The sequence below is a fragment of the Echeneis naucrates genome, chromosome 19 (assembly GCF_900963305.1).
Source record: "Echeneis naucrates chromosome 19, fEcheNa1.1, whole genome shotgun sequence".
NCBI lineage: Eukaryota > Metazoa > Chordata > Actinopteri > Carangiformes > Echeneidae > Echeneis > Echeneis naucrates.
In genome coordinates, this window is record NC_042529.1 from 8,693,662 (window position 1) to 8,707,102 (window position 13,441).

General features: G+C 42.2%; 2 protein-coding genes across 6 annotated transcripts; both read right to left on the reverse strand.

The window, feature by feature from the left end:
• Positions 1-4,538: 4,538 nt before the first annotated feature.
• pgap3 (post-GPI attachment to proteins phospholipase 3) lies at positions 4,539-8,545 on the reverse strand. Of its 5 annotated transcripts, XM_029528173.1 has the most exons (8): positions 8,172-8,545; positions 7,468-7,565; positions 6,917-7,069; positions 6,762-6,824; positions 6,140-6,201; positions 5,927-6,063; positions 5,485-5,689; positions 4,542-5,264 (listed from the first exon to the last, which is right to left on the reverse strand). In XM_029528173.1, exons 1-8 carry the CDS (start codon positions 8,383-8,385, stop codon positions 5,201-5,203), a joined length of 996 nt encoding a protein of 331 aa, XP_029384033.1. In that variant the 5' UTR covers positions 8,386-8,545; the 3' UTR covers positions 4,542-5,200. The 5 variants fall into 5 exon arrangements, with proteins under 5 accessions (XP_029384036.1, XP_029384037.1, XP_029384035.1 ...); XM_029528175.1 differs by lacking the exon at positions 6,917-7,069 and having other exon boundaries at positions 4,541-5,264; XM_029528174.1 differs by lacking the exon at positions 6,762-6,824 and having other exon boundaries at positions 4,541-5,264.
• A 1,312-nt stretch (positions 8,546-9,857) lies between these two features.
• On the reverse strand, positions 9,858-12,917 carry mylpfb (myosin light chain, phosphorylatable, fast skeletal muscle b). Its single transcript, XM_029528185.1, has 6 exons — positions 12,771-12,917; positions 12,061-12,159; positions 10,849-11,029; positions 10,687-10,765; positions 10,533-10,581; positions 9,858-10,440 (listed from the first exon to the last, which is right to left on the reverse strand). The coding sequence occupies exons 1-6, from the start codon at positions 12,771-12,773 to the stop codon at positions 10,339-10,341; spliced, it is 513 nt and encodes a 170-aa protein (XP_029384045.1). The 5' UTR covers positions 12,774-12,917; the 3' UTR covers positions 9,858-10,338.
• Between the last annotated feature and the right edge of the window lie 524 nt (positions 12,918-13,441).

The window sequence follows — 13,441 nt, forward strand, 5'->3', positions numbered from 1 at the left end:
GAGTGGCAGGTTGAGTCAGCCCGCCCTCACTTCAAACTGCCTTATCTGCAGGCCAGCACGACTCCAGCAAGACATTTCACACTCACATTTCATCCTGGCTGTCCCTCCTCCAGTCACAGAAAAGTCTGCAGGCTAAGAACTTTGATGCCTTCACTCAAAAATGGGCTTTTTGTTGTTCTGTCCGTGTCCAGTGCAAAACTTAAAGGCACAAAGGGATCTAAAATAAATATATGTTCAAGAGTGACATCATGATTACTTTTTTATTGATTTCCTTATTTAAATCAATATCTGGTGTGATCATAAATTGCTTTTCTCCTGAGGTTGCCTGCTCACAGCTATTGAAGGTACTTTGGCAGGTATGTTGTTGGAGAGCTGTTTCTCTCCAGTTCCTCTGTCTGAGTCCTGTAATACCAGACTGACTCCATGATGTTGAGATCAGGGCTCTGTGGAGTTCACTCCATCTGTTGCCGGAGACCTTTCTCTCCTTGCAGCTGAAGATGCTTCTTTATGACTCTGGTTGTATGTTTTGGCATGCTGTCTAATGCTGTGGAGAAAATCTGGGAATCTAAGAACCTAAATATCTAAGGGGCCCTAAACCTTTGCACACTACTGTATGAGCAGAGTTTGACTGTTTGGACTTGTACATACCAGCATGATTTAATGACATCATCTGAAAACCAGTCATGCTCCAGTATGCAACATACATAGGTAATGTGGAAACCTGAAACCTCCGGTGCAGACACACTGAGACAGTAGGAGAAATGTCTATGTCCTGCAGTTCAGCCTTTAAAATAAAGAATACTTCCATTATACTTTTTGCTGCCACACTTTTAATGAGTGTAACATGTAATATCAAGAATCTCTCACCCAGTTTTTGGTGAAAACAAAAATGTAACATACATAAGCTGTTCTTCTACATAGAGTATTTTCAATGTCTCATAACATGTCATCAGATGATCTTTAAATAGGCTGCTTGGCACCCCCAAACATAACAGTTCAATCATCCCAACAACCTTCAAAAGTCAAGTGATCAAGGTGTCAAATTTGATGAATCAAACGCCAAGTATTCTCCTCCTTTACATCACGTAACAAGAGCATTAACTATATTTAAATAACTTAAGTAACTGACTCCGAAAGATCAGCACCACAGTGTCTTTAAAGGGCACTCCAGTGATCTTGGAAAATACTCTCATGAAGTTCGGAGTCTTTGTGAGAGACAGATTTTAAAAAGTTTTATCTCTATTATGTAAAACAATCAAGACTAATAACTTTTACTGTGACTGCTTTCTGTATTACTGATGACTTTGTCACTTGCTGACAAACTTAATGGATTTTTGGCTTCCATTGAAGACCCTCATGCTCTTTCCCATTGAATATATAAAAGGGAAGTTATCTACATTACACCAACTTGGAGCATCTTTGTGTTTCTTGTACTTTTCTCATGCCCTTAACTTCACGGTCACAAATCAGGAGTTAAAGGAGGAAGAATAAATTCTATTCATCCCAATCTATCCACTCTTCCGCACCCACAGCAGTTGGGGTCAGAGTCCAATGTACTGCACAGAGCTATCAGGAAACAACAAAAAGCCACTCTATGATCCAGACAACACAAGTCCCAGACAAGGGTTAGCGGACCTGGTCCTGGTGAAATGTTTGGTTCCCACAAAAATAAACACGTTTTCCACAGCTCAGTGTCACAGTGGCCTTCAGGGGATGGAATCCATTCCACTTTTTGGTTGTTCAAATTTTCTCAGCAGTAAACCCTTGTAAAGTGAATGAAACCAAGTTTTATGAGGAGTACTCAAGGATCCAAGCTCTCATAAAGTTTGCTGAGTCTGTAACAACATGCCAATCCTGACATTAACGGTGATGATATACATTGGAGCTTGTCTATAATTGTCTGGGGCTCATAAAACATAAATATTCATTGGGGGCTGAAAAGTGAGGAGGCCACAAAGCAGGCGGGAGATACAATTTAGTAATGAGAAAGAACATGGACCACTGCTGCAAAGACTGTAAAAAAGAAAGTTCCTGCAAGCGGCTTGTTTTGTATCATGGCACACTTTGACTTGCTTACTTAGATCAACAGGCATAACAAGCACAGGCCCAGAGGAATGTGCCCTGGTGATATTAGAGACATAATGCAAGCCTGTGCATTTAATACTGGCACAAATGGTACAAGGTCAGCAGGACCTTCAGACTGCAGTGGGAGAGGGGAGGGATGAACCACAGACCATGCCAGTCACTTACGGTCTTGACACTGTTTATGTCCCAAGTAGTGACACTCTGTTGGCACCTTACGGTTAGATTTTAACCATTTATCAAATATTTAACTGTACTGAAGGTCAGTGACTAAGGGGATTTTTTTCCACCATCACAGTTGAAGTTACTTTACTTTGATATGAAATAACAAAAATGGGCTTATTAAGTACAATGTATTCTAAATTAAACCAATACTTTCCAACCTTTTGCAAACTCTTGCAGGAACAGATGTGGTCTTTTGTTATTTCTCAGATGTTTGAGTGGTTATGAAAAGCAAATACAAATTTGTATATAAAAATCATTCATCATAGTTCAAACACATTGTTCTAACACATTTCCCACATCACAACCTCCCAGACTGGGGCAGCACACTGGGAACCACTGAAAACTGAATGTCTCTTCAGATAGATGTGTAGATTATAAACTAGCTCCACAGTTTAAGCAACACATAAATAAATGCTCTAAATACTTTTACCACTTTGTTTGAATACATGAGATGATGTATGAGCAGTGCATTTATAAAATACACGTTACAGTACTTTGTAGTTCGGTAACTATGTGGAAAGGTAGCAGCTCTTGGAAAGCAGAAGTTTCCTGTCTCTGGTATGTAATAATATCATTCCTCTTCTACTTTCACGCATTTGGAGGATCAAGGACAAGAGCATCCAATGAACTAGAGCCATGCCTAATACAGGGAAGAACACACAAGAGAGCCCTATTCGTTATTTGCAAAGAAGACTTTTATTTGTTCCGTTTCTTACATTTTTTTTTTTTTTCTTTTTGGTCAAATATTGGATGTGAGGTGGAGGAACGTGCACTCAGCTAGAGAGGTGATGGTGCACAGGGCAGCAGGCAGGGGGCAGCAAATGATTGAGGGAAGAAGATGGATACAGTTAATATTGAAGAGGGGAATGAACGAAAAATGAATTCACAGAGCAAAAATTGACTTTGTTGACTGCTAATCACTAAGGAAACGGATACCAATGTAATGCTTTGTGAGCTATTTTCTCAGTTTAATTGATGAAGCTTTCGCAGTTTTGAATAAATTATGATTTTGTGGTGCATAGAAATTAGAATTTGTTGTTGTGGTCCTTTCTCATTTTGGTTTTCTACACGTTCATTTTCATGACTGGGACTCAAAAACCAATTAAAGCATGGCAGCGGTTAATAAACACCGACCAATATCAACCATTAACCAATATGTAAAATTCAGGACAATGTCAAATAAAATATTTACTACAGATTTTAAGATTTTCTTTCTCTCATGAAGCCAATTCTTCTACCTTGAGATATCTTTTTGCCCCCAAGCCAATGACGAGCGCTCCATGTATTTCGTCCTCTGTCTTCCCCCACCCCCATCACAGGCTGTCAGGAAAGCTAAATTTACCCATCGTCTCTCACACAGCATGTGCATACACACACACGCACACTCACACACTGGTGCTTCTACAAAAGGCTCACGCACAATCTAGCTGTCTCACACAGTGACAGTGATTCAGTTTATGATGGCAAAAACAACACAATGTGGAGTCAAGGCAACGTGTACACACATACTGGCCATTGTTTGCATTCTAACACAAAAATACAACAGCATGGGCAGAATTTCAAACAAAAACGCACACAGACGGACACGGCTGTTAAGTGCACAGAGAGAAGGGAAACTCTGAGGAGTGAAGACATACATGGTATGAATTCAAGTTCTGCTCTGAGGGCGGAATTTGAAACAAAGAGTAAGAAATATGTTCTTTGACTATAGTGTCACAGTGTGTAAGGCAAGCATGGAGGGAAATGGAGTATTTTGCATTATGGGGCAGGTATATGTAAAGCAGCAGGTTGTGTGTATATGGGTGCCATTCTGGGGAATACAGCAACAGCAATTTAAAATACTTGGTGTCAAACATTCATACACACACACCCCCTGACCCCACAATTTATTAAGAACCCTTGATTCTTCCTACCTCAGTCATTTCATCTTTCCTTTCCCTAACATGAAAAGGCAATCCAGGTGAATAAAAATATGATTTCAATTTCATAATCATCAAGAATAACGCCATTCAAATAAAAAAAAAAAAAAGATCAACCAATTAAAAAATAAAACTTTCAAAAGAATAAATCACAAACTGGTCGACGACACTGGAATGCAGACAAATAAGGCAACTTATGAAAAAGAAAATAAAAATCTAAAATGATAATGAAGAGCACAAGAAAGAAAAGCAGCAATGGAAACACAGGCACAAAAATAAAGGTGTGATGGTGGGGGGAAAAAAAAAAAAAAAAAAAAAACCCAGTCAGCTAGAATGGCCTCCAAACATAAACCCCTTCCCCCTCTCTCTAGATCAATCTGCTCGCAGCCCCCCCCTCCCTTTTTACAAGGGACTCATCTCTCTGCCCGCCAGTCCACTTTTGGCATAGATGAACTCTGATACTCGCCGACTACGTAGTGTAGGTTAATGACAGCCTGGCCAGTGATTTGGTGCCATCTATTGTCAGCCACAGCAAACTGCCATTTGTGCAGAGCTAAACTTCCAAATTAAAACATATGGTGATTTCAGGAATAACCAAAAAGGAAGAAGGATATGGACTCAAGTTATCGCAATCAAAAGCATGAAACTGGCTCTGTTTTGGTGGAATACAAAACTTTTCCTTCATCCCGTTTTTCAGTTATGATGGATGGCAAAAGAGTGGCAGCGTACAGGTCAGCTCAAGGCGAAGTTGCATCGATGGTGATGATGCTCATTTAAAAACAAAAAAACAAAAATCAAAAACCCTAAACATAGGAAATTCAAAACAAGAATGTAAACAAGGCTGCTTTGATGAAGTCATAGTGGCGTCATGCATGTCATCTGGGAGGCTGAGCTACTTCCATGTTTGGGTGTCCAACCACCCTGATTGGAGGGGTGCAAGGATGTAGGCATGGCGAAGAGGTGACTATCACCTCCTACTCGACTTTGACACCCATCTTCTCTGTGTTTAATAAGTAGAGGCTGTCGTCTATCAGGAAACTGGAGGAAGAACAAAGTGAGGATTATTTATCAGGTACTGAACACATTTAGTGTTCCTTTATACTACTCCTTCTTTCCACATACACAAATTAAAGACCCTTCTTTTTCATTCATGTTTCCAAATTCATAATTGTTCCTTCTTTGGACACTCCCTTGAATGCTTCTCTTCAGTAAAGCTATGAAGAGAAGAGACATGGAGAAGGTAAGCAAGTGGTCGCACCTGTAGAAAAGAAAGTGCACAGGAACGGTGCTGAGGTGCCACACAGCATGAGCGTCTAAGACCCAGAGCAGGGGGGGGAAGTCCAACAGCTCCAGCAGGGCCAGACCATGAAGCAGCAGCACCACCAGGCCACACTTCCACCAGTACGGCAGGGTCCGCCGGTTCTGCCAACACCAACAGAGCCACCACAGGAGGTTCACCATACCTGCAAAGATTGACAAAGATATGGTGTCAGGGGCAGGGTGGTTGGTGGGATTGTGGTGGAGTATGAAGTGATAAAAAAAGATTTGGTGAGATTTGGTTGCGGAGGCAAACAGCATGCTGTTTAAACCATAGACATGCAGCAAATGTTAAATCAGTGAAGAGAAATATGAGCTACTAAAACAATTATTACAAACCTACTGCTCAGATCAACCAAATGTGAACTTTGATTTGAATTTACCAATGGTGGCATTAGCAGCCATGTTGTAGCCATAGTCAAAGCTGACAAAGGTCAAGTAGGACACATGAGAAGTAAAGGCCAAGATGAGCAGGACTCCCACAATGCTGGACACCCCAGGCCGCCTCAGACCGAGTGTTCTGGCAAAGAGGAGTAAGACAGTATGAACAGAAGTAATGAAATGAAAATAAGTGGACTACCTGTTCTAGTGCTTACCTGACACAGCATAGGTAGATGGAGTAAAGAATGACTGCTGTTGCACAGAAATAGTCCATTTTCTGAAAGATAAAAACACAGACACATTTATGGTGAATCAGCATCAAAGCCTAAAGGAAAAGGTTTGTGCCTGTTGAATAGTATGTTTCAGAACAATAGCACACATAGCTGGAGGGCTGTTACTGATCACCTAAGCTCATTAGCCAATAAATCAGCAGAGCACTAATCTTAGTGATTGGACTAATATATAATAAAAGTACATCAAGTGATATTTCTTTTAAACCATGATGAATTTACTGACTCCCTCTGATGTAAAAAGAGCTTATGTTTGGCTGCTCTTAGCTTATTGTTTTAATTTGCTTGTCTGTATACAGATCCTGTATACCAATCCTGCATATTAACAGCAAGCAGCTGCTGCCAGATCACAAGTTTACAGAAAAGATATTTTTTTTCAGGCATACTCAGGCCAAACAGGCTATAAAGATGAGAAATTATTACATTTAGGTGATTAGTCAGATCACCTAAATTCTTCTTTTACTAAGAGTTTAATCATAAAAATTGAAAGCTACTAATTCTTCTTGCCACGACTTTACCACAAAGTCGCCAAGCAGTTAATGATTACCTCAGTGAGATAGGTGTCTCTGGTGTGAAACACCGTGGACCAGAACCAGGCATTAAGAGATACCTAAAGGGACACACACAAACAGACTCCTGTTACATGGCCACAAGTGCAAGGACAGAAAAGCATTGCTGCATTTCTGTGTGACTTTGACTCACCAAAGAGAAGGCGTTGATGGTGTGGTACATGGGGCTTTGGCGTGGCACCGTGCTCCGATATCGCAGCATCATAAGAAGGCATGCCAGGCCATTAAGCAGAGAGGCCAGGGCAGACGCCGGTTCCTCAAAACACAGGAAACGTGCAAATGGCCACTACGAGCAATAAAATCTATCAGATGCAATAGCAAAATTCCTGGTTCAATTCGTGTGACTTTTTGCTGCATAAATTTCTTCTACTCTCTCTCTCTCATTTCCGGTCACAATAAACAAATGCAAATGCCCCCTAAAAATTCTAATAATAATAATAAAAAAAAATTACAGATGAAACACAAAAACCCTAAATCAACAGCATATCACCCAAACCAGTTAAGACATTACTAGTATAGAAACACTGGGAGACTCATGTTCAAAAGTCTGATTATACAGCAACTGAAGAAAACAGGATATGGAGTAATTTCACAGGACAGAATAATGGTTCCAATCCAATGTTTAAAAGGACTTTGTAATGAAACTCAGTGCAATATACATTCTGATTTCTGATGAAAACAAACCTTGCCATGGAACTGTGGCACTCTGTACCCTTCGGCCTGGTAAAGGCCCACAGTGGTCCACATGCACTGATAGCGACAGTCATCACGACAAGTCCAACCTGCAAAACAGGTTAAAAACAGGTACATCTGAATAATAAACATAAACATTAAAATATTTCAACTATTTTGTGCTGACATCAGCTCTTGTAATGTTTACAGACACAGGTTGGTTATTTGAAAACAGATTAAGATAAAAAAAAAACAACAACAAACAAAACAGAAATGCAAATTTGGAATTGGATGATGTGCAAATTTGTTCTTTTTTAAAATTTCAAATACTTTTTGTGGGGTGGGTGTTGTCCCAAGTTTCAACAAGAAAATACTGTCAAATCACAACAGCATTAATTTGCATCTGTTAGTGGTCATCCCCAGACAAACAGAGTGTGAGGCGCCTGGATATCAGAGTGTTTGGACGCATCTGTCACAACAACACTCCGGTAGTTAAAGATCAACTGAGGGCTCCTCCTGACATCCGGCCCGTCCTGAAAAACTGGCTTTCACCTTTTCAAAGCAGCCCCGGTTTCTCTAACTCCTGCACATGTTTCATGAGAAAATGTCACACAAGCCTGCAGCGACACGGAGTGAATGCAAACTGCCGTTAAAGGCGCTAAATGATGTTGTACAGCATGCTGTTAGCCGGCTAACTGCAGCTAAGCATGGCTCACCTGTCAGCGCCATGTACTGCGGCTGAGCCAACTGGAAGCCCCGCAGCCGGGTTCCGGTGCAGTTGGTGCGGACGCACTGCTTCACGCAGTCTCGGTAAACCGGCTCCTTGTCGCCCTGGGAGGACCGGACGGTGGTGGCCGAGGACAGGAGCAGGACGGCGGCGGCCAGAGCGGGGAGCCTGACAGATGTGCAGCGGGGTAAGGCTGAGGCCATGACGGCAGGACTCACCGAGGCACGGAGGGACGACGGCGGCGACGAGGGCTTCCGTAGCCGGCGGGGCGCATCACCACGGCTCCATCCCCGGTCTGTGGCGACAAGCCGGGCTTGAAGTGTTGACAGTCGGAGTCCAGTACGTCCTCCGCTCCCCTGAGCTCCGATCAGGGTCAAGTTAGACACCCACACACCTTTTCCAGGACATTATTTCCAAAATAAAACGCTTTCTGTTGGTCAACACAGCTGTCCATCAGGGAGCTGTACCATCGCTCTATGTTAAGTCTGACCTCTGCTCGTCGCACCGAAAAGAATATATGTTTTTTTGACGCATGTATACTGTCGAGTCGGTGTTTTTATTTTAAAAACATATTTTATGCTTTAACTTTGAAATTATAGTGTTTGGTTCTTAGCGACAGTTTCACATCCTGTTTGGGGTTGAACGTCACTCAGTCACGTGATTCTCTGACTTTTGCACTTCACTTTTAAAAATCGGTTTTTTGACTGACAGGTTATTCTTGACTGTTTAACAGTAAGAAAATGCAAAACAAGAATAAAAACATATCAAGATAGCAAGACGCACAAATTAAAGTCAAGATTAAGTATTAACTCCCGTATTATGTGATGCCATTTGTCTTGAACACGCTTCAGATTTGTTTCAGTGATTGTTTATGATGACTTAAACAATAACATCTTGTTTTAATGCAGCCTAACATGAATAGGCATCTTTCTGGTTATTATTTGACAATGCAATTCTTTTTTTGTTAATGTTGCTAAAGCAAATGTAATTTTACAGGTTTCCCTCTATCCTCACTAAGTAGGATCATGGGTTCTACTTCTGAGAAATGAATTGTTTTAGAAAATGGTATTTCTAACTATCCACATTTATTAATCATCCATCAAATCACCCTATCCAAACCTGCATAATGCTCACCGTATGCATATTGCAGTCAGTGATCAGTCAGTGCTCCATGGGGCTGTCCACAGTCAACCAGCTGCACCTTCACCCATGTCCCCACTTAAACCAACAGACACAGTGTCATACGAAAGATAGTGGATTTTATTTGTGCTTCTTTATTTGTTACAGTGGAGACGTAGACACAGTTACAACAACAGGAGAGAAACAGCAGTGAGAGGGAGGGAGGAGAGTCAAAAACAAAGATGTTTTACTTTTGTTTAATTCTTTCCTGCCTCTCACTCATTATCTTTCGCCATCTCTTTCTCTGTTTACAAGTTTTTAAGTGATACAAAACCATGCTTTCCTCTCTTCGCTGCAGCTTCTCCTTTTGTGCTCATGTATAACAGAAGGAGAGACAGAGTTTAAAAAAGAGGGGTAGGTAAACTATTATAGTACGTGACCCAACTTTTTCACTGTGCATTCCTCTGAAATACAAAAAAAGGGACAAATTCATTAAACACTCTGTGTCTGGTTAAGACTAACAGACCACTTGGGTCAGGCTGCTTACTTGTTTCAAGCAAGTGACTGTGCATGCGCCACAGCACCCAAGACACGTTTTGTTTTGTTTGTTGTTTTTTTTTTGATTGACCGCTGTATACGCTGGACTGCATCTGCATACAACCTGCACGTAGGTATGATGCATGCACTGTTGGCCTCAACACAGAAGGGCAGAATGAGTTATGAAAGGAAAAGGAGGAGGAAGAAGAGGCAGGGACAGAGATAGAGAGAGTGTTTCAGTGTCACAAGATTATTTTTATTGAAAACAATCCCATGTTCCCCTGTTGGTACTCACACACAAACACCCCCACAGCCTTCAGTCCTCTCACTGAGTATCTCGATAAAGGAGACAAGTCTTTTCGTAGTGAGCTGGCAAGCGGAAAGAGTGGGCCGGGACGCGAGCGTATGCAAGGAAGCCACAGTGTGGGAGAAGACAGGTTGAGTAGATTGTGGAGCGTGAATGGATTTGGATGGAGGTACAGATCTTGAGAGAGGGAGATTTACTCTTCCTTGTCCTCTCCGTGTGTGATGACGTAGCAGATGTTCTTGTAGTCCACATTGCCAGCCACATCAGGGGGGAAAGCAGCCCACAGGTTGGTCATCTGCACAGGAGAGATTTGAGAAATGGCTTACAATCGTGGACAATTGAGGGTAATGACAGATTGTGAATGTTCAGTCAGACTGATGAGCTCACCTCCTCAGCGGTGAACCTGTCGCACTGGGTGGTCAGGAGCTCCTCAAGGCTAGAGAGAGAAAAAAAGAAACAATAAGTATGAGATGGACTATCATGACACAAGACTATGCCACAAAGTGCTGAGAAAGTTGTCAGTAAAAGTTACAGCACTTACAATTCCTTCTTGATGCTGCCAGTACCCTCGGGGTCCAGAACCTTGAAAGCACTCACGATGACATCCTCGGGATCAGCACCTAGATATAAAAGGCCAATTAGTCTCAATCACAAAAGATTTTTGGAAAAAAAAAAAAAGTGAAATGTTTTTGTGTCAGCGCACCCTTCAGCTTCTCGCCGAACATGGTCAGGAAAACAGTGAAGTTGATGGGGCCGCTGGCCTCCTTCACCATGGCCTCCAGCTCCTCATTCTTCACATTCAGTTGGCCCATGGTGGCCAGCACGTCCCTGAGGTCATCCTTGCTGATGATGCCATCTCTGTTCTGGTCGATGATTGTGAAAGCCTGCCAGGGAGCGGAGTGATAACATCTTAAAAACACTCAGCTGCGCTTCAATCATTGCAGTGGGAGGTCCATACCAAAGGACCACCACCTCCTCCAATGTTGCTCATGTGGTTGAAAAGCTGTAAAGGAGCTAATTCAAAATGAAAATTGAGATTCTCACGTTCCTCACAAGTTCAGCACCGTAAGACTTGCTTATGATGATAACTTGTTTGAGATAGCATGCCAACATAAACGTGTAAATGTGGAGCTGTTGCCCACTTCCCTTTCATCATAGCTGGGCGTACCACGAAGTGAAACCAAAGATGGCATTGGAAACCTTTTGGGATTTGGCAGCTGGTCGGCCACTTGTCTTTCTAAGGTGTTAAAATGGTCTCGGAATGTGAGACAAGCCCCTTGCGACATTTAAGGAGATGGTATTGATTACAGCTGTCACAACACCCTTCTCCTCTCTCCATTTTGTCTCATGACTAAATCTCCTGACCCTGTCCTAAATATTGTTCCACCTCCCAGAGCCCCTGAAGGGTCACCCAGCCTACTGAAGCCTCTGCATTGTCTTTCACCTCTACTTGTATACTGAACAAAGAATTCATGTCCATGATGCATCCTCAGATCCTACGTTGTTCAGGTAAACCTGACATGTGATCAATGGAAGTAAAATGTCATCTTGTCTTTTCCACCTCTGCCTTTTTTTTTTTTTTCATATTTGGTTAATGTGACTGTCCCCCAGCTGCTGGGCAGCATTCCCGTGGAGTCACAGAGTGAGTGTTTGGAGTTTCTGAGGAGGATTACTGGACTGCCATAGGGAAGAGGTAGCTGCTCTCATCAGAAGAGTACAGATTTACTGTCCTCGTCATGCTGATGAGGACATTTCTGCTGTCATGCAAGGCTCTGTCATTTGGAAACATCGTGTTACCTCGAAGGTCAAAAGTTTCTAGGAGTAATCAGTAATATGAACATCACCTGTCTGGCATTAAAGGACTTCAGATGTTACCACTACAACACTTCAAAGTGTGTGATGCAGAAAATTCTACCTCCTTGTACTCCTGGATCTGGCTCTGCTCAAACATGGAGAACACGTTGGAGGATCCACCCTCACCCTGCTGCTGTCTCCTCTTGGCCTTCTTGGGTGCCTGGAGAAAAGATGAAAGTTAAAATACACCAGAAAAAAACATCAAAGAAACAAATACATCCCAGCTAACTCCGGGGCAAAAATTGAAAGACAGCTCATGGTGCCTTGTGAAGGACACACACACACACACAAAATGCAGGTAGGTATTTTAGGTACATCCAAACTCAAAATTGCTGACAAAATAAATGTAATTAAATCATGTTGTATTTTGACAAACTACAAACCAACAGCATAAAAGCTTTTTGTTAAGGCATGCTACCCCCCTCCTGCTCAATTTAAAATGACAGTTTAAGATTAAATACTATTTCATGGCTTTTGGGACTACAATCACAGGATAATGGTCCCCAAACACCTTGGATTTTAGTATTTAATCCCAGTTAAGGAGTTAGATGTGAGCCAAACTTCAGCTCAAACCACCAGATAAAGGTAAAACTGAGTCCACATCCATAGTTTGGGAGCATCATTTTAAGAGATTCCTACAACTTGACTTCATGAGATGTTGGTAATCCAGATAGCAAATGCATAAGTGATGCTTCCATCTCATCAGTGTTAGTCTAGAGAAGATCCTAGATCCCTAGAGACTTTTCTTCGAGCGAACCTGGCCACACTCACCATCTCTCAAGTTTGTGGGGTTGTTGTTGGTCAAGAAGAGAAGCCTACGCCAAGCCGATGTGACTGACATGTAAGCAATGGACCTTTGGGGTCTTATATACTAGCCCCCGGGGGGCTAACTTTAGCCACAGATTCAGGTTTGGCTGGAAAACAGAGCTGAGGGAAAGTAAGAGAAAGAGGGAGGAGCGAGGAGGTGGCGAAGTGGATCAACTTACCGATGCTCCAAAATAGGTCCCTGGAGTCTTGGAATGAGGTGAATTCAATGCCAACACACAGGTCTGACTTTGGTGTCTTCTGTGGACTAATATGGCCAAACTGACTGACAGAGCATGCTGACTGAAAACTAAACTGCCCCTATACCCTTCTTCTTCTTCTTCTTCTTCTCCTTCCTGACATAGTGAGAGTCTTTGTAATGGCTATTTTTGTTTCTTTTCCATTCTCTGTGAGACAACAGAACCCAGTGTACTCTATAACAGGGGCGACACTGCTGCTTTACTTCACTGGGCTTTTGTCACAAACACAGATGGGACCGTTGAAGTCAACCCAGGGAACGCTCTATGGCAATTAACAGCCATGAGACTCCCTGGTTGCCAGGTTTTATTTCCAGTTAACATATCATCAAGTCACCACCTGTCTAGTTGATAGGTTTGCTCTGAGGTTTCTGCCCACTA

What these genes read in the sequence shown, in the direction of transcription:
- pgap3 (XM_029528173.1), bottom strand. Translation starts at nt 8,385, where the DNA reads ATGGCCTCAGCCTTACCCCGCTGCACATCTGTCAGGCTCCCCGCTCTG. An exon ending in CCATCAACGCCTTCTCTTTG is followed by an intron (nt 6,825 to 6,916) that starts GTGAGTCAAAGT and finishes GTGTCCCTTTAG; the next exon opens with GTATCTCTTAATGCCTGGTT. An exon ending in GAGACACCTATCTCACTGAG is followed by an intron (nt 6,202 to 6,761) that starts GTAATCATTAAC and finishes TTTATCTTTCAG; the next exon opens with AAAATGGACTATTTCTGTGC.
- mylpfb (XM_029528185.1), bottom strand. An exon ending in GTTCGGCGAGAAGCTGAAGG is followed by an intron (nt 10,766 to 10,848) that starts GTGCGCTGACAC and finishes TTTTATATCTAG; the next exon opens with GTGCTGATCCCGAGGATGTC. An exon ending in ACAGGTTCACCGCTGAGGAG is followed by an intron (nt 10,441 to 10,532) that starts GTGAGCTCATCA and finishes TCTCCTGTGCAG; the next exon opens with ATGACCAACCTGTGGGCTGC.